The 18,763-nt window shown below is 46.5% G+C and overlaps 1 protein-coding gene across 6 annotated transcripts in view; it reads right to left on the reverse strand.

Annotated features, from left to right (window-relative positions):
* Positions 1–18,763, reverse strand: part of SLC12A6 (solute carrier family 12 member 6) — a 110,923-nt gene that overhangs the window by 83,687 nt on the left and 8,473 nt on the right. The window contains exon 1 of one of the 6 annotated variants that reach the window (XM_040352772.1): positions 3,553–4,137. The exons of 4 other annotated variants lie outside the window; for them this stretch is intronic. In XM_040352772.1, coding sequence (XP_040208706.1) covers positions 3,553–3,658 — 106 coding nt within the window. In that variant the 5' untranslated portion in view covers positions 3,659–4,137. Of the gene's footprint in view, positions 1–3,552; positions 4,138–18,763 lie in introns of those variants that run through there. One more of the 6 variants, XM_040352762.1, reaches the window with a different exon arrangement.

Raw genomic sequence — 18,763 nt, forward strand, 5'->3', positions numbered from 1 at the left:
CACTGCCTTGCTAAAGAAGCTGGGGGTAAATGTGATGGACTGGCCAAGCATGTCTTCAGACCTAAACACCATTGAGCATCTGTAGGACATCCTCAAATGGAAGGTAGAGGAGTGCAAGGTCTCTAACACCCACCAGCTCTGTGATGTCGTCATGGCGGAGTGGACTCCAGTGGCAACCTGTGAAGCTCTGGTGAACTCCATGCCCAAGAGGGTGAAGGCAGGACTGGAAAATAATGGTGGCCACACAAAATATTGACACTTTGGGCCCAATTTGGACATTTTCACTTAGGGGTGTACTGACTTTTGTTGCCAGCAGTTTAGACATTCATGGCTTTGTGTTGAGTTATTTTGAGGGGACAGCAAATTTAGGCTGCATTCACACCTAGGCGTATTTACTCCCGACGCTCGTGCCGCTGGAGGGGCGAATTTACATTGATGTCTATGAGAGAACGCCGTACGCCTGCCGCCTGAAAACAAGTCCCGGACCCTTTTTTTCAGGCGGCTTTCGGCGTTCGTCATAGACATCAATGTAAATGTTTTGTAAAAAAAAAAGTTTACAAATCGCGGCAAAATACGCCGTGTTATAGTGTGAATGCAGCCTTACACTGTTATACAAGCTGTACACTCACTACTTTACATTGTAGCAAATTGTAATTTCTTCAGTGTTGTCACATGAAAGGATAGAATAAAATATTTACAAAAATGTGAGGGGTGTACTCATATTTGTGAGACAGACAGACACACACATTTTTTTTCCCATACAGGGCTGATATACCGTATATGGTGTACATATGTGTGTGTGCATAAATATATATATACACACACACACACGTACATTGTTTATATACATACAACATATTACCTCAAACAAAGACAGATTTCGGACAAAACCGATGAGAATGGACCGAGGTTCAGTTTCATTGGTCCAAACCGACGGTGTGTATAGCCCATCGGTCTGTTTTCCTTCGGTCCAAAATTTTAAAACATGCTTCAAAACCGAACCGATGGCCCGCTGCCCGATCGGTCCAAACCGATGGTTAGTACAGAAAAGCATCGGTTCAGAATCAAGTCGACGCATGCTTGGAAACATTGAACTTCGTTTTATTCAGCACGTCGTGTGTTTGATGTCACCGCGTTCTGACCCGATCGGTTTTTGGAACGATGGTGTGTACACACATCAGACCACTTCAGCGGTGAACCGATGAAAACGGTCCGTCAGACCATTCTCATCGGTTTGGTCCGACCGTGTGTACAATGCCTAAGTGTTTCTGTACGTAGAATCTGACACTCAGATTCTAGGGGCCAGCAACCTCAGCACCATGTCTGCTATGCTTGATGCCCTTTCCAATAGGATTTTGTTTTTTATGACGTAGGCTGCCAGGGTGTTCCTCAGTACCCGCAATTACCCAAGCTTGGGACTGGCAAAGAAAATGTGTTAAGACATGTGCATACCCAATTTGTACACATACTACAAACGCTATGTTTAGTGTGCAGGCAGCTGTCAGATTCAGCTGCAGTGAGCTGTGGTGATGGGGTGGTGTAATGTCCTTTTCATTGCATCACACAGTTCCCTTTTTCTTTTCATTTTTTGTTGACTTTATTTGAAGTGCACATCATTTATGCGGCTGCACTGCTGTGCCTACTTATATGCTGCAATAAAATGTAGCACATGTGCATTTTATCACAGCTCACTGCACCTCCGGGCTGTGTTGCAGTGTGAACAGGTCACATATTGTTTTTTATGTGCCCTAGGAGTGACTGGTGATCATCCAGTGTGGAAAAACAACAGTCACTGTGAACAGACCTTCAGTATCAGATTTTCCGAAGCGAATTGTGTGATGACAGGCTTTTGTTGGAAAATCTGACCATTGGTATGCTCCATCGGACAATTGTTGTTGGATTTTCCGACAACAAATGTTGGATAGCATGCTTTAAAATTTTCCGACAACAAATGTGTGATGTCGGATTGTCCGATTGTGTGTACAGAAGTCCTTCGGAAAGAAATCCAAAGTACAAACACACGTGCTCGGAAGCAATGCTAACCATAACACATTCGCAGAAGTTGCCCAAAGGGTGGCACTAAAGAGCTGAAAGCCGAAACCGTAGTTTCGTATTTGTTGGCCGACAATTTTCTGCCGTTTGTATGCAATACAAGTTCATGGCCAACGCCCTTCGGACAAAAGTCCTACATTTTGTCTGCAGAAAAAACGATCGGGTGTATGAGGCTTAAGTATGCATGAACAGAAGATGCTGATGGTTGGTTCACACAGGAACGGACAGCTGCCGGCCTGCTTTACCCTCGCAGCTCGCTGTTCCCAACTGAGTTAGTGGTCAGTGTGGTGCACGATTCACACAGCTCCCTTTTTTTCCTACAAATTTTATTTGAAATGTACAAAAGTAGTCTTCATTCATGTTGTTACGAAGGATGAGCTCTGGCATGTTCGCATAGTTCATGTGCAGTTTCCGCCAGGAAGTCTGCACGGCGCTGCGCTAATCACAGCCAGGGAGGCATTGTCCCAATGCTCGGCTGCAGAGATCGGGAAAGGTCTCCCTGGCTGTGATTAGCGCAGCGCCGTACACACTTCCTGGCGGGCTCTGCACGTGTACTATGCGAACATGCCAGAGCTCATCCTTGGTTGTTACGCTACTATACAGTGCCATGTGATTCTGTGTGCCGCCATAAAATGCAGCATGTGCAGCTCTATACTGCATTGCTACGTGAACAGAACACACAGAAAAACAACAGTTTTTTGTGTGTCCTTGAGATGACAACGCAGTAAAATGCCTGTCACCTCACTATGTGTGAATTCACCCTAAGGGTTCAATCACACTATGAGCAGTGACCTGTGTTTTTCTGTATGTAGAAAACAATTGGTATCTATGTGCCTTGTTCCACTAGCGTCGGTGGCACCACACTGCAGTACAACTTAACACACTGTGCTGCCGTGAAAAGACATGAAGCAAGTTCAAAAATAGTAAAAAATGTATTCAGTATCATGTGCTAAAACACTCATTGCACCACTCCCTGCCGGAGCTGACATGGCTATGTTTGCCCACACAGTAAAATGCTGCTTTTATTGAGCTAGTTTAAATATAACCTTAAACCATTTTAAGTTGTTTATTTTTTATTCAAAAGACAATGTCGTTTTTGTGTTTATAAAAGCCATTGTCACAGCCAAAGCAGTATGTGTTTGTAGAAAACAAAGCTGACAAATACTGAAGTATATCAAACCTTGTCACCATGGAGGTGTGGGCTGTTCGCATCCTAAACTGCGTCTGATTAGAGAAGTACATTCTAAGATATGAGACGCACATCGGGGTATGATGGCCATTTTTACTTAAACCCTTTTCAATATCCAATTAAGCAAACAGAACACAACTGTTAGAATTCCTACTCACTGGCCTTACTATCGATTGTTTACAGTCAATAAACAAATCATGAAATGAAGACACTCAATAAATCACGGCTTGTAGGGATCCATTGATAGTTGTGGTCACAGTGATTGGGATTCCCTCCACATCTCCCACTGATCAGGAAAACGATTGACTTACCAGCCCCCCAGGAGTCTTCATCCTCGCCTTCTTTTAGGGCCATGAAGCTGTCCTCCTCTATGTCATCCTCCGGATCGGGCACCTTGGTGACTGTAAAATGTGGCATGTTCACACCGTGGGCTCCACACTACTAAGGTGAATCTTGGCACTCTGGCTCACTTGTTTATTCTGGATTCAGCGCTATCTTTAAGCCTTTAGTTTAAACTTTCCATTTTTAGTCCCCCCCCCCCCCGATTCCCCTCCCTGCTTCCTGAACGTTCGTTCAAATATGGAACCACTCTGTATTGTATGGTCTCCCTTGTAATTCCTGACTTCCTATCCAACTTGTCCTGTCGTCCAGCATTCCTCCAAATCAGCCCAGCTTTGTCTGTTTGTGTGCTGCTTGGAATTCCCACAACTGTCTGTGTGCCTGCCTTCCTCCACCCCTTGCTATGGCTTATCTGTGTACTGTGCGCTCTCCTATTTTGGAAAGTTTTGTCCTTTCTGTTCTCCTCCGGCAGGCACTTATCTTTCTCTCTTGCTGCTGGAACACAGACACTAGCAGTGCTTCCCTGTCACGTGTTCCTTTCCCATCGAAATGGGAGGTGCATGCTCTTAAAGGCACAGCACCTAGTAAACCTGGCAGGTACACAGCCCTACCCAAGGTGATGTAAAGTCATCTTCTCTGCCCTGGCTGTGGGTGTTCCAGTACACACTTCATTCCTGAGCAGTACAATAGATGCCAAGCCGAGCGTCTGTCATTAGGACATTCCTATAAACTGCTTTCAGGCTGGGGTGTGACTCACAGGTGTACAATAAAAGCAAATGTCATAGCAACACCATTCTATACTTGGTAGTAGTGTGTCTGCCCCGTTTAGCCTGACGATAGCCAAGCATGAACCCAAAGTAGAACTAAACACAAAACCTTATGGATAAAGGAAAGGTTATAACCCCATCAGGCTTTTTTTTTTTTGCTACCTGCATCCCATTGGGGAGATCTGCCTTCACTTCCTGCCCTTAAAGCGGTAGTTCACCCCCCCCCCGACACATTTTACCATCGAGACAGGCATTGTAGCGCGAGCTACAGTATGCCTGTCCCGATTTTTTTAACCCCGTACTCACCTTGTACTCGGACATCGTAGATTTCGGCTCCCGCGGGGAATGGGCGTGCCTATGAAGAGGGAGGATGATTGACGGCCGGCCCTGGCACGTCACTCTCCCCGAAGACAGCCGGAGTAGGTCTCGGCTCTTCACGGCGCCTGCGCACAGGCTATGCGCACGCGTCGTGAAGACCAAGCCTATTTCGGCTATTTCCGGAGAAGCGTGACGCGCCAGAGCCGGCCGTCAATCATCCTCCGTCTCCATAGGCACGCCCATTCCCCGGTATCTTCGATGGACGACTACAAGGTGAGTACGGGGGTAAAAAATTCGGGACAGGCATACTGTAGCTCGCGCTACAATGCCTGATTTTAAGGTAAAAGAAAAAAAAATTTTTTTTTTTTCGTCGATAGGGTGAACCCCCGCTTTAAGTCAAAACAGGAAGTGATAGGAAATCTCTTCAAAGTGAGCAAATCCCAGGGGTGTCACCAGGGTTCCCCCAATTTATTGTCCACATTGGAAGATTTCTCCTCTATTACTGTATTAGCGACAACTCCAAATTCTGAATTCATTTTCTTTCCCTTTCAGCCTAGGTTCACATTGATGTGATTTGGCATGCGTTTTGATGTCAAATCGCATGCCAAATTGGTAGCTATTACCGGCAATGGCACCGTCCAAATCAGTGCTGTGCCCAAAAGTCGTTTCGTTTTTGGCGACCTCAGGGTGCGATTTGTATAGACATTTGTGCAGGAATGCGCACAGCTGTCTCCGAAATCACCCCCGAAGTCGGATTGACGTGCGGGAATGAAATTGCGCGATCTCCGCTGAAATATATTTCAATCCCGCTGTCAGTTTGAACCTAGGCTTAGTCTCGGTGATGCACAATTTCAATCCCGCTGTCAGTGTGAACCTGGGCTCAGTCTAAGTGATGCACAATTTCAATCCCGCTGTCAGTGTGAACCTGGGCTCAGTCTCGGTAATGCACAATTTCAATCCCGCTCTCAGTGTGAACCTGGGCTCAGTCTCTGTGATGCACAATTTCAATCCCGCTGTCAGTGTGAACCTGGGCTCAGTCTCGGTGATGCACAATTTCAATCCCGCTGTCAGTGTGAACCTGGGCTCAGTCTAGGTAATGCACAATTTCAATCCGGCTGTCAGTGTGAACCTGGGCTCAGTCTCGGTAATGCACAATTTCAATCCCGCTGTCAGTGTGAACCTGGGCTCAGTCTCGGTGATGCACAATTTCAATCCCGCTGTCATTGTGAACCTGGGCTCAGTCTCGGTGATGCACAATTTCAATCCTGCTGTCAGTGTGAACCTGGTCTCAGTCTCGGTGATGCACAATTTCAATCACGCTGTCAGTGTGAACCTGGGCTCAGTCTCTGTGATGCTCAATTTCAATCCTGCGGTCAGTGTGAACCTGGGCTCAGTCTCTGTGATGCACAATTTCAATCCTGCTGTCAGTATGAACCTGGGCTCAGTCTCGGTGATGCACAATTTCAATCCTGCTGTCAGTGTGAACCCGGGCTCAGTCTCGGTGATGCACAATTTCAATCCCGCTGTCAGTGTGAACCTGGGCTCAGTCTCGGTGATGCACAAAATTCAATCCCACTGTCAGTGTGAACCTGGGCTCAGTCTCTGTGATGCACATTTTCAATCCCGCTGTCAGTGTGAACCTGGTCTCAGTCTCGGTGATGCACAATTTCAATCACGCTGTCAGTGTGAACCTGGGCTCAGTCTCTGTGATGCACAATTTCAATCCTGCTGTCAGTTTGAACCTAGGCTCAGTCTCGGTGATGCACAATTTCAATCCCGCTTTCAGTGTGAACCTGGGCTCAGTCTCTGTGATGCACAACTTCAATCCCGCTGTCAGTGTGAACCTGGGCTCAGTCTCTGTGATGCACAATATAAATCCCGCTGTCAGTGTGAACCTGGGCTCAGTCTCAGTGATGCACAATTTCAATCTCGCTGTCAGTGTGAACCTGGGCTCAGTCTCAGTGATGCACAATTTAAATCCCGCTGTCAGTTTGAACCTAGGCTCCGTCTCGGTGATGCACAATTTCAATCCCGTTGTCAGTGTAAACCTGGGCTCAGTCTCGGTGATGCACAATTTCAATCCTGCTGTCAGTATGAACCTGGGCTCAGTCTCGGTGATGCACAATTTCAATCCTGCGGTCAGTATGAACCTGGGCTCAGTCTCTGTGATGCACATTTTCAATCCCGCTGTCAGTTTAAACCTAGGCTCAGTCTCTGTGATGCACAATTTCAATCCTGCTGTCAGTATGAACCTGGGCTCAGTCTCTGGGATGCACATTTTCAATCCTGCTGTCAGTTTGAACCTAGGCTCAGTCTCGGTGATGCACAATTTCAATCCCGCTGTCAGTGTGAACCTGGGCTCAGTCTCTGTGATGCACAATTTCAATCCCGCTGTCAGTGTAAACCTGGGCTCAGTCTCAGTGATGCACAATTTCAATTTTGCTGTCAGTGTGAACCTGGGCTCAGTCTCTGTGATGCACAATTTCAATCCTGCTGTCAGTATGAACCTGGGCTCAGTCTCTGTGATGCACAATTTCAATCCCGCTGTCAGTGTGAACCTGGTCTCAGTCTCGGTGATGCACAATTTCAATCACGCTGTCAGTGTGAACCTGGGCTCAGTCTCTGTGATGCACATTTTCAATCCCGCTGTCAGTTTAAACCTAGGCTCAGTCTCTGTGATGCACAATTTCAATCCTGCTGTCAGTATGAACCTGGGCTTAGTCTCTGTGATGCACAATTTCAATCCTGCTGTCAGTATGAACCTGGGCTCAGTCTCTGTGATGCACAATTTCAATCCCGCTGTCAGTGTGAACCTGGTCTCAGTCTCGGTGATGCACAATTTCAATCACGCTGTCAGTGTGAACCTGGGCTCAGTCTCTGTGATGCACAATTTCAATCCTGCGGTCAGTATGAACCTGGGCTCAGTCTCTGTGATGCACATTTTCAATCCCGCTGTCAGTTTAAACCTAGGCTCAGTCTCTGTGATGCACAATTTCAATCCTGCTGTCAGTATGAACCTGGGCTCAGTCTCTGGGATGCACATTTTCAATCCTGCTGTCAGTTTGAACCTAGGCTCAGTCTCGGCGATGCACAATTTCAATCCCGCTGTCAGTGTGAACCTGGGCTCAGTCTCTGTGATGCACAATTTCAATCCCGCTGTCAGTGTAAACCTGGGCTCAGTCTCAGTGATGCACAATTTCAATTTCGCTGTCAGTGTGAACCTGGGCTCAGTCTCAGTGATGCACAATTTAAATCCCGCTGTCAGTTTGAACCTAGGCTCAGTCTCGGTGATGCACAATTTCAATCCCGCTGTCATTGTGAACCTGGGCTCAGTCTCGGTGATGCACATTTTAAATCCTGCTTTCAGTGTGAACCTGGGCTCAGTCTCGGTGATGCACAATTTCAATCCCGCTGTCAGTGTGAACCTGGGCTCAGTCTCGGTAATGCACAATTTCAATCCCGCTGTCAGTGTGAACCTGGGCTCAGTCTCGGTGATGCACAATTTCAATCCCGCTGTCAGTGTGAACCTGGGCTCAGTCTCGGTGATGCACAATTTCAATCCTGCTGTCAGTGTGAACCTGGTCTCAGTCTCGGTGATGCACAATTTCAATCCTGCTGTCAGTGTGAACCTGGGCTCAGTCTCGGTGATGCACAATTTCAATCCCGCTGTCAGTGTGAACCTGGGCTCAGTCTCGGTAATGCACAATTTCAATCCCGCTGTCAGTGTGAACCTGGGCTCAGTCTCGGTGATGCACAATTTCAATCACGCTGTCAGTGTGAACCTGGGCTCAGTCTCTGTGATGCACAATTTCAATCCTGCGGTCAGTATGAACCTGGGCTCAGTCTCTGTGATGCACATTTTCAATCCCGCTGTCAGTGTGAACCTGGGCTCAGTCTCTGTGATGCACATTTTCAATCCTGCTGTCAGTTTGAACCTAGGCTCAGTCTCTGTGATGCACAATTTCAATCCCGCTGTCAGTGTGAACCTGGGCTCAGTCTCAGTGATGCACAATTTCAATTTCGCTGTCAGTGTGAACCTGGGCTCAGTCTCAGTGATGCACAATTTAAATCCCGCTGTCAGTTTGAACCTAGGCTCAGTCTCGGTGATGCACAATTTCAATCCCGCTGTCATTGTGAACCTGGGCTCAGTCTCGGTGATGCACATTTTCAATCCTGCTTTCAGTGTGAACCTGGGCTCAGTCTCGGTGATGCACAATTTCAATCACGCTGTCAGTGTGAACCTGGGCTCAGTCTCTGTGATGCACAATTTCAATCCTGCGGTCAGTATGAACCTGGGCTCAGTCTCTGTGATGCAGAATTTCAATCCTGCTGTCAGTATGAACCTGGGCTCAGTCTCTGTGATGCACTATTTCAATCCCGCTGTCAGTGTGAACCTGGGCTCAGTCTCGGTGATGCACAATTTCGATCCCGCTGTCAGTGTGAACCTGGGCTCAGTCTCGGTAATGCACAATTTCAATCGCGCTGTCAGTGTGAACCTGGGCTCAGTCTCGGTGATGCACAATTTCAATCCCGCTGTCAGTGTGAACCTGGGCTCAGTCTCGGTGATGCACAATTTCAATCCTGCTGTCAGTGTGAACCTGGTCTCAGTCTCGGTGATGCACAATTTCAATCACACTGTCAGTGTGAACCTGGGCTCAGTCTCTGTGATGCACAATTTCAATCCTGCGGTCAGTATGAACCTGGGCTCAGTCTCTGTGATGCACATTTTCAATCCCGCTGTCAGTTTGAACCTGGGCTCAGTCTCGGTGATGCACAATTTCAATCCCGCTGTCAGTGTGAACCTGGGCTCAGTCTCTGGGATGCACATTTTCAATCCTGCTGTCAGTTTGAACCTAGGCTCAGTCTCGGTGATGCACAATTTCAATCACGCTGTCAGTGTGAACCTGGGCTCAGTCTCTGTGATGCACAATTTCAATCCTGCGGTCAGTATGAACCTGGGCTCAGTCTCTGTGATGCACATTTTCAATCCTGCTGTCAGTTTGAACCTGGGCTCAGTCTCTGTGATGCACATTTTCAATCCTGCTTTCAGTGTGAACCTGGGCTCAGTCTCGGTGATGCACAATTTCAATCACGCTATCAGTGTGAACCTGGGCTCAGTCTCGGTGATGCACAATTTCAATCCTGCTGTCAGTATGAACCTGGGCTCAGTCTCTGTGATGCACAATTTCAATCCTGCTGTCAGTATGAACCTGGGCTCAGTCTCTGTGATGCACAATTTCAATCCCGCTGTCAGTGTGAACCTGGGCTCAGTCTCGGTAATGCACAATTTCAATCCCGCTCTCAGTGTGAACCTGGGCTCAGTCTCTGTGATGCACAATTTCAATCCCGCTGTCAGTGTGAACCTGGGCTCAGTCTCGGTGATGCACAATTTCAATCCCGCTGTCAGTGTGAACCTGGGCTCAGTCTAGGTAATGCACAATTTCAATCCGGCTGTCAGTGTGAACCTGGGCTCAGTCTCGGTAATGCACAATTTCAATCCCGCTGTCAGTGTGAACCTGGGCTCAGTCTCGGTGATGCACAATTTCAATCCCGCTGTCAGTGTGAACCTGGGCTCAGTCTCGGTGATGCACAATTTCAATCCTGCTGTCAGTGTGAACCTGGTCTCAGTCTCGGTGATGCACAATTTCAATCACGCTGTCAGTGTGAACCTGGGCTCAGTCTCTGTGATGCTCAATTTCAATCCTGCGGTCAGTATGAACCTGGGCTCAGTCTCTGTGATGCACATTTTCAATCCTGCTGTCAGTTTGAACCTGGGCTCAGTCTCTGTGATGCACAATTTCAATCCTGCTGTCAGTATGAACCTGGGCTCAGTCTCTGGGATGCACATTTTCAATCCTGCTGTCAGTTTGAACCTAGGCTCAGTCTCGGTGATGCACAATTTCAATCCCGCTGTCAGTGTGAACCTGGGCTCAGTCTCTGGGATGCACATTTTCAATCCTGCTGTCAGTTTGAACCTAGGCTCAGTCTCTGTGATGCACAATTTCAATCCCGCTGTCAGTGTGAACCTGGGCTCAGTCTCAGTGATGCACAATTTAAATCCCGCTGTCAGTTTGAACCTAGGCTCAGTCTCGGTGATGCACAATTTCAATCCCGCTGTCATTGTGAACCTGGGCTCAGTCTCGGTGATGCACATTTTCAATCCTGCTTTCAGTGTGAACCTAGGCTCAGTCTCTGTGATGCACAATTTCAATCCTGCTGTCAGTATGAACCTGGGCTCAGTCTCTGTGATGCACAATTTCAATCCTGCTGTCAGTATGAACCTGGGCTCAGTCTCTGTGATGCACAATTTCAATCCCGCTGTCAGTGTGAACCTGGGCTCAGTCTCTGTGATGCACAATTTCAATCCCGCTGTCAGTGTGAACCTGGGCTCAGTCTCGGTGATGCACAATTTCAATCCCGCTGTCAGTGTGAACCTGGGCTCAGTCTCGGTAATGCACAATTTCAATCCCGCTGTCAGTGTGAACCTGGGCTCAGTCTCGGTGATGCACAATTTCAATCCCGCTGTCAGTGTGAACCTGGGCTCAGTCTCGGTGATGCACAATTTCAATCCTGCTGTCAGTGTGAACCTGGGCTCAGTCTCTGTGATGCACAATTTCAATCCCGCTGTCAGTGTGAACCTGGGCTCAGTCTCGGTGATGCACAATTTCAATCCCGCTGTCAGTGTGAACCTAGGCTCAGTCTCGGTGATGCACAATTTCAATCCCACTGTCATTGTGAACCTGGGCTCAGTCTCGGTGATGCACAGTTTCAATCCCGCCGTCAGTGTGAACCTGGGCTCAGTCTCGGTGATGCACAATTTCAATCCCGCTGTCAGTGTGAACCTAGGCTCAGTCTCGGTGATGCACAATTTCAATCCCGCTGTCAGTGTGAACCTGGGCTCAGTCTCGTGATGCACAATTTCAATCCCGCTGTCAGTGTGAACCTGGGCTCAGTCTCGTGATGCACAATTTCAATTCCGCTGTCAGTGTGAACCTGGGCTCAGTCTCGGTGATAACCATACACAGGAAAAATTGAGAGGTGGAATCTCCCTAATGGAGTACCGAACACAATAAAAATTTCAAGGTGTTCTAAACCACTTTCACTCTATCCAAAACTAAAAAAGCATTTGATATACTTGAATCGGTATGGACAGGCTCTGACAATGGCGTGCTTATACATCATCTACAATAATGCTCTGAATATAGCCAATCAGTAAGGTTCACCATACACGTTACAGTCTGACCAAACAATTGTTGTACAATCTAGAACTACCAAAACTATGAAATACGAGGACCTACCTACACTATCCAAATAGTGTTTATCCAGTCAGGCAGGCCCTTCCACTATATACTTGTTGGTAGATCATTAACAGATTGTACTAACCATGCAAGGTTAGTCCAGCGATCTCCCCCGCTGAGCTGTTGTGTTCTGACAGGGGGGCGGCCTCCCCACCAGAACACTCAACTGCCATTGGCTGAGAGTGCTGATCAGAAGTCAGTAGGCTGCTGATTTTCCAGCATGCATGTCCAGACAGACTGACATACACACAGGGAGAATGTCGGCTGTTTTTTTTATTTGAACTGGCAAATGTCTCCTGACATTCTGCCCGTGTGTATGAGGCTTAAAGAAAAATAAAGCCTGCTATACCTAATTTCAGAGCTCTTCTCAATAATCACATGATTCTCCTCTCCCCGTCTGAAGGATGCAGTGGGCAGGGCTGAGACTCCCCCACTGACATCACTTGGGAGATGAGAGGAGAGGAGAGAAGAAAGCCAGCCGATCACGTGATCGCTGAGAACAGCTGTGAAATGAGGTATAGCAGGCTTTTTTTCTTTTTTCTTCTTTAAGCCCCAAACACATGGGCAGAATGTCATGAGACATTTGCCAGTTCAAATTATTATTATTTTTTTTCACTCACACAGGGGCACACAGGATTAGAAACACAGAGGGGATGTTACGTAGATATGAAAGTTATTTGAGGAGCAGGAATTGAAGGGGCGGGCACTGTCACAAGCTGATAGGCAGGGAGAGGAGGGGGAGAGAGCACAGAGTAACAGAGGTGACAGATAGCAGGCTGCGGAAGACGGAGGCACGTACAGATGACTCTGGTGTCAGGGTTCTGCAGCCCTGATATATTGGAGTCAGCACACAGGGGGTAGGGTATAGCCACATGTCCGTTGCCACCCGCCGCTGCACAGAGGGCAATGATGGTCCGATTGGGTCCACCTGATTTCTCATAAGAAATAAGGACATTTAAAAGCAAAATGGAAGGATGAGGTAAGTGAAGGAGGACTGCATTACGGTTAAGGAAGCTATTTAAAGCGGGGGTTCACCCTATAAAATAAAAATAAAAAATATTTTTTTCTTCTAGCCTAAAATTCGGCATTGTAGCGCGAGCTACAGTATGCCGGTCTTAATTTTTTTATCCCCGTACTCACAGTGTAATCGTACATCGTAGATTCCGACTGCCCACGGGGAATGGGCGTTCCAATCCAGACGGAAGGTGATTGACGGCCGGCTCTGGCGCGTCACGCTTCTCCGGAAATAGCCGAAATAGGCTTGGCTCTTCACGGCGCCTGCGCATAGTCTGTGCGCAGGCGCCGTGAAGAGCCGAGACCTACTCCAGCTGTCTTCGGGGAGCGTGACGCGCCAGAGCCGGCCGTCAATCACCCTCCCTCTTGAAAGGAACGCCCATTCCCCGCGGCAGACGGAATCTACGATGTACGATTACACTGTGAGTACGGCGATAAAAAAATTAAGACCGGCATACTGTAGCTCGCGCTACAATGCCGAATTGTATGCTACAATGTTGTTCTGCAGGGTGAACCACCGCTTTAAGGAAAAAATGTACCTTTACAACCCCTTTAAGTTGATTGTACAAAGATTGTAGGATAAGATTGTAACATGCATGTGACTGTTACACTAAACTCACCACAACAGGTTATCAGTGTTTTGTCCTTATAACAAAAAGTTTTATATTGACGCTGCACTACATCTAAAGATATCAGCATGCAAAATCAGGATACTCATAAGGTGGCTTATTTCCCCACACAATACAGGCTTCCTGTTTACACATGGATATGAGGTTTACAAAATATGTGCAATCTGAACTCCAGCCAGAAATTTTCTCTGTTTGGAGTCTTCACAGAGGACATAGGCCTTTCACTCAGGCAGGCGCTGTCTATTCTGATCAGCAGAGGTCCCGGAAGCAGATCCCTAGCTAAATTAGAGTCAAATGGAAGAGATGCCACTTTTGGGATATCTGTGCCAGTTTATTGCCTCCATCTTGTAACAGACGCATGTTAGGTCTATGAGCAGCGTGGATATATACAGACATGCATCCATTTACATCCTTTTACCTTCAACTAGTCACATTTAGAAAACTGAAAAGGTTTGTGCCTATATGGACTTGGAGGTAGTCAGATGTAAATGGACGCACATCCATATACCTCTGCCAATTGACTAACATTGCGCTGCTATTCAAATCCACCCAAAAACCTGAGAGATTTAACTGATCAGACAGTCCTTTAGAACGGACCTTCAGGAGTATAGGCCCAGTTATAGGAAATGCAAGAGAGCTGCAGCATGCATGTGAAGTAGGCGCAGGGCCTGACCTAATTTCAATCCAAAGCATTGTGGTACTGGGCAAGGCTGCACAATGAAGAGCTATGAAGTGTGGCTGTGGGTATTTACCATGGGCAATGCACTGGAGGGAGAGGGGCATGTATAAGGCCCCTTTCACACTGAGGCGCTTCTAAACAGTCAGTAAAAACATTGAGAGCTTTTGAAGAGCTTTTCAGGCACTTTTGAAGAGCTTTCCATTCATTTCAAGGGAAGTTTTTTCATTGCCCTGCCAGCACACTGCCCCAGAGTGAAAGCATTCATTGATTTTAATGGAAATAGGTTTTCGTGAGCTTTTTTTAGCGTGAAAGCACCTGAAAAGCGCCTCAGTGTGAAAGTGGTCTAAGACAACTTCATTAAATAGAAAGCTACCCTTTAAATGTTGGGTTATGTTTCAGGGTTAAAGTGTATCTCTAGACAAAACTTTTCTTTTTTTTGTTATGGATAGAGAAAGAATTGATGAAAACCCCTGTGTCAGTTTTCTTTGTTGCTGTCTGTATTCCATTTGGGAGATTTCCCTTCACTTCCTGTTACAGAGACACAGCAGAAAGTAAAAGAAAATATCTCCTAATTAAGAGGAAATCCCCTCTGACTCAGCTGTTACCAGAATAGGTGTCCATATTGGAATATTTATTATCCCATTCTATTCCAGTGACAACTGTAACATTTTGGATTTTCCCTTAGGCCCCGTTCACCCTATGAGATTGCGGGTGTCAGCGGATGAACATCCGCTGACACCCAATCTCGTCCGCAATGATCCGATTCTGCAGACGGAAGAAAACTCTACAGACAGTCCATGTTCATCCGATCCCCCCATAGGGGAGAGCGGAGAAAAGAAAGGGCGGTCCCTGCACAGTGTGCGGGGACCGCCCTGTCATCCGCCGGTGCCGCGGGGATCAACGGAGCGATCCCCGCTGAGCATACAGAGGCGGATCATTACTGATCCGCCCCGTGTGAAAGGGGCCTTACATTCCATCCCTGTGACAATAGTCAGCAGGACAAATAGAGGGCTTAAAAAGACGCAGAAAAAAGACCAGTAAAATCAAGTATTTCAAATGCAAACTTGCAGCATTTTTCCTTTCCACAAGTAATTTTTATCAACTTTAACAGGCACTGAACTTGCTAGAAAACCTACTCTAGGAGACAGACCCTTGCCTCCTTGAACATAAGGGCTCTTTACACTTCTTGGAGTGTCTAATTAATCTCTGTGCTGACCCAGCTCCACCAAACCTCCTCCATCTCTGTAAATAACCTTTTATGAAGCTGACAGGGCAAAGAGGAATACTATGGAGTGTCTCTTTCGGCTGCTGGAGCTTCTGACATCACATCCAAGATGACTGCACCCAGCAATAGTCTCAGGGTATTTGTAAGTCTACACAAGGGAGGCTTTTAAGAAAATAAAATGCAAGAAATATATAAAATACATTTAACGGCAAATTAAATGTTATGGTTAGATTGCTGTTGAAGTGATTGGTATTGTAACAGGGTCTCTTTAAATGTTAAGGGTTAAAGTATATGTAAACCCAAACACCTAAACCAAATACATTGTTGCACATGTATTCCTTTAGGGCCAGTTCACACCACGCCGTCTGCATTTTTTCTGCACTAAAAATGCATACACAGTATTTTCCATGTATTCCAATGGCTCTAGTTCACACCATACAGTCAGTTTCCGGTCAGTTTCTGCACTGGAAACTGACTGCATGGTGTGAACTAGAGCCAACTAGAGCTATTGAAATACATGGAAAACACTGTGCATGCATTTTTAGTGCAGAAAAAATGCACACAAAACTGTACGGAACTGCGTCTGGTGTGAACTGGCCCTAAATGTCCAATTTTTTATTTTTATTTTTTATTTCCTGCTTTTAAGTGTTTTTAAGAGTTAAATGTGTCATATCTCCTCCCAGCCCCATGTCAACCACCCTCTGAAATGCGATCCATCGTTGATCACTGTCTAGAGGAGTGGTAAGGGCTGAAAAGTGCGTAAACTAGACAGATGCTCCAATGCAAGCTAAGCAAAATAAAATATACTTGACAAGTACTGAAGGAAACCTTGTGACAATGTGGGCTGCCCAAATAGCGGATGTGCCTGATAAGAGAAGTACAATGTCACATTTTCAAATATGAGACATTGTATAAGTGCATTTCGTTATGATGCACACTGCTGCTTTTTCTCACCACTGAAAGCTTATTCAGCAGTTGGAACTTAGAGGCTGGAGAATTTCATAAAAATTAATGTCCAGAATTCAGCCACTTTGTTAGATGTCCTGGCATATTATGAGTTAAAGCCCAGTTCCACCCATCTTTTCATTAATCGCTACAATCCCACAAGTTTAAACAACATTGGGTGTTTTTTGTTTGCTTGTTTTTTATCTCTGTTTACCTCCTTGCTAGGGTGTTTTCTTATTTCTTCCTCTTTCTGCGCCGTGGCAAGATACATCATATCCTGCGGCGCATTGGCTCCAGGGAGATGTGTGCCATTGTTCCCAGAAGTCAGTGGGCATCGCCGCCTGTTAGCATCGCTTTATTTCCAAACCGGAAATGACGCGATGCAAGGCAGTGCTAAGCACCATTGTATAGCTTACATTTGGTTACATTTTGCCATAACAAAGAGGCGTGACCTTCCTACGATGACGCCGTTGTGATGGCATTTATTCATAAATAACAGATGGTACTGTTAATTTACTAATAAATAAAAATAAGGAGAAAAGAGACATTGTTCCAAATCAGGCACAGTCCTCTAAAAAAAAGGGACAGTTGGGAGCTATGTATAACTATCACTACACTCTGGGGCTCTGACAGGAGAGGCATCCATCTTTTTACACACAGCAGTTTTGCCCACCCCTCCCCTCTGCTGTCCATTCACAGAAGCCTTTGTATTTTGTGAAAGTGTTTGTCTAAAACAAAGCACTATGTGATTGGGCAGGAGGAGGGGAGGAGTAGGCACAGAGGCTGTATGTTATGCCTCGTGCACACGATCGGTTTTCCCGTCGGAAAAACTGCAATGAGAGCTTTTGGCCGGGAATTCCGACCGTGTGTATGCTCCATCACAGGATCTCCCTGAAAAAATCCTAGCGGGAAAACCGTTCGTGCATGCTCGGAATCAAGTATGAGACGAGAGCGCTCGTTCGGGTAAAACTTGCGTTTATAATGGAGAAAGCACATTCGTCACGCTGTGACGGACTGAAAAGCGCGAATCGTCTCTCATCAAACTTTTACTAACATGAGGATCAGCAAAAGCAGCCCAAAGGGTGGCGCCGTTGGAATTGAATTTCTCCTTTGTAGTGCCGTCGTACGTGTTGTATGTAACCACGCTTTGGACGGGCGGAATTTAGCCTGACCGTGTGTACGCAAGACAAGCTTGGCCGGAATTCCGTCTGGAAAACCATCGTTTTTTTTTTTCCAATGGGAAAACCGGTCATGTGTACGTGGCATAACTCTGCAAGTGAAGGTGCTTAGAGCAGAAGGTCCAGTGTCATAGCTCCAGCAACGTAGCGATAGCTATCCTCCTGGTGATCCATAAAACTCCCAGAAGTAAATTAATAGCTGGATTCAGGTAGGGCCGGCGTATTTTTGACCCGACGTAGCATATTATATTTACGCTACGCCGCCCTAAGTCAGAGAGGCAAGTGCTGTATTCAAAAGCACTTGCCTCCTAAGTTACGTCGGCGTAGCATAAATGGGCTGGCCTAAGCATGCCTAATTCAAATGAGGAATAGGGGGGCGTGTTTTATGTAAATGATTCGTGACCTGACGTGATTGACGTTTTTAACGAACGGCGCATGCGCCGTCCCTGGACATATGCCAGTGTGCATTGCTCCAAAGTACGCCGCAAGGACGTATTGGTTTCGATGTGAATGTAAATTACGTCCAGACCCATTCACGGACGACTTACGCAAACAATGTAAAATTTTCAAAATTCGACGCGGGAACGACGTCCATACTTAACATTGGCTAGGCCAGCTATTTGTTCGACTAACTTTAACGCCTGAAAACGCCTTACGTAAACGGCGTATCTTTACTGCGACGGGCAAGCGTACTTTCGTGAATCGGCTTATCTCCCTGAATTACGCATTCTAGGTGTAAATCAGCGTTCAGGCCCCTAGCGGCCGGCGGAACTAGACAGCTAAGATACGATGGCGCAGGCCGTCGTATCTTAGCTACATTTAAGTGTAACTCAATTTGAGAATACATTTAAATGTATGACGGCTTAGATTCCGAGATACGACGGCTTATCTACTGATACGCCGGCTTAAAGGATCACTAAAGGAATTATTTTTTTTTAGCTAAATAGCTTCCTTTACCTTACTGCAGTCCTGGTTTCGTGTCCTCATTGCTCGTTTTTGCTTTGATGTTGCTGTAAAACTGCTCTGATCTCCACAATTCCTGGTTGTCTATTTCCTTATAACCATCGTACTGGGAGCTTTTCATGGTGGTCTAAGCTGTCATTACTGTGTGTCTAAAACTTAACAGAACC

Source organism: Rana temporaria, chromosome 1, assembly GCF_905171775.1.
Source record: "Rana temporaria chromosome 1, aRanTem1.1, whole genome shotgun sequence".
In the NCBI taxonomy this organism is placed as follows: domain Eukaryota; kingdom Metazoa; phylum Chordata; class Amphibia; order Anura; family Ranidae; genus Rana; species Rana temporaria.